Here is a 1,617-nt window from a genome sequence, read left to right on the forward strand (position 1 = left end):
CGGAGAGGAGGGCGGGGTGACAGAAGCCCATCGGGACTGCTAACCTTCTGGATGGCGGTGCCACCAACGGAGGCTAGAACGAAGGGGAAGGTGGGAGACGCGGTTTTACGTGGGAGGAGGAGCGGGGCAGGGGGGCAGCGCAACGAGCACCTGTAATCTGCGGTGCTTGTGGGGTGCGGCGGCTGTGACGGGTGGCACAGAGCCCCAGCCTCGGCTAAGAAGGCTGGGTGGCGATGGAGATGTGGGGGTGGCGAGTAAACAGGCTGCTGCGAAAACCACGTGCTGGGGCCGGACCCCCGGAAGAGAAAGGTGAGCAGCCGCAGGTGGAGGCCAGAACTCCGCACAACAGCATCTGGGGAGGGGCAGACGACAGGCCTGGGACGTTATCTTTTATCAAGTGACCCAAAGGACTTTAAAAACCACCTGAATGCTCAGGAGCCATACAGCCTGCTGGAAGGAGCAATTTCACCCTACTTCTATGTGACAGGCAAGATTGGTTTGATGGTTGCTTTGCTGGTTTCCGTCACCAGTCACGTTCCCTGAAGCTTGAAAAAAAAAAAAAAGACTCAGTGTGCTCTGGAATCTCCAGGATGTGCTGTGTGGGGTCAGAGCATGTCCTCTGAGACCCCGCCTGTCCCAGGGGGCAAGGGGTCTTCATGTTTAAAAGCAGAGAGACGGCGGGGTAGGGCAACCGGGAGCCGGTCAGGTAATCAGGCGGGGGGAGACCCGCTTGGTTTTGCTTCTGCAGCTCAAAACCGTGGCTCTGCCCCAAAACAAGAGGAGACGGATCGCTGAGGTGCCGCAATGGTCTCGGAGGGAACAGTCAGGGCTCCTCTGACGGGAATTCTACGCGGAAGGGGACAGAATATGGAGGGGAGCTGTCAGCCTCCATCCCAATCAGAATGTTAACGGCTTCTCTGATCCCAATTAACAGCCTCCAAATACTACCTGAGGCTCTAATACTACTCGCTTCTCCATATCCTTTCTGTTCAATTCCAATTACATTTTCTCTTAGACTCATAAGCCCATCAGATAACCCAGGAACTCAGAGTGATCACTTCTTTTCAGCCACCCACCTCGCTAACGCGGAATTCAATCTGTTTATGATTTACTGGTACTTACTGATTTCATCCACATTTTTAAGAAATTTCTGCAAGTCTTTTTCCTGATCGCCAGCCATTGTCAAGCAGAATCCCTGAGGGAGGCAGCAGCAGTGACAAAAATTAATAGTAATAAAACACTAAACAGAATTTGTCAGGTTCATTAGCCTCCTAAAACTAAGACCCAAGCGATTATTTTTAGATGGATTTGTGTTCATAAATGTCAAGAATAACGGCAGGGTGATCTATTTCAGTCTGATTGCCGGGAAGGCCAAGGAGGGGGGATACTCATTATTTGTGGTGATACTTTGGGAAAGCTGTCAGCCTCCCTCCGCTGGGAAAACCGCTCTGCAAGTGGCCTCCAAGGCCAAAATCCACTGCGGTGATTCAGGGACCTGGTGCAAAGGAGGCCAGGAATGGAGGACAGTAACGCTGGACTTTGATTATGACGGGCCTGCCCAGCCGGAAGCCTGGACCTGGCTGTGTCACTGGTAACCGGGAGCACGAGAATGTGCAT

General features: G+C 52.9%; 1 protein-coding gene across 2 annotated transcripts in view; it reads right to left on the bottom strand.

Moving 5' to 3' along the window:
• The window catches only part of TTC12 (tetratricopeptide repeat domain 12), a 43,132-nt gene extending 41,828 nt beyond the window's left edge, over window positions 1–1,304 (bottom strand). The window contains exon 1 of one of the 2 annotated variants that reach the window (XM_077780526.1): window positions 1,123–1,300. In XM_077780526.1, coding sequence (XP_077636652.1) covers window positions 1,123–1,180 — 58 coding nt within the window. In that variant the 5' untranslated portion in view covers window positions 1,181–1,300. Of the gene's footprint in view, window positions 1–1,122 lie in introns of both variants that reach the window. The other variant, XM_077780527.1, reaches the window with a different exon arrangement.
• Between the last annotated feature and the right edge of the window lie 313 nt (window positions 1,305–1,617).

This window comes from Crocuta crocuta, unplaced genomic scaffold (assembly GCF_008692635.1).
Source record: "Crocuta crocuta isolate KB4526 unplaced genomic scaffold, BGI_CrCroc_1.0 scaffold374, whole genome shotgun sequence".
NCBI classification, from domain to species: domain Eukaryota; kingdom Metazoa; phylum Chordata; class Mammalia; order Carnivora; family Hyaenidae; genus Crocuta; species Crocuta crocuta.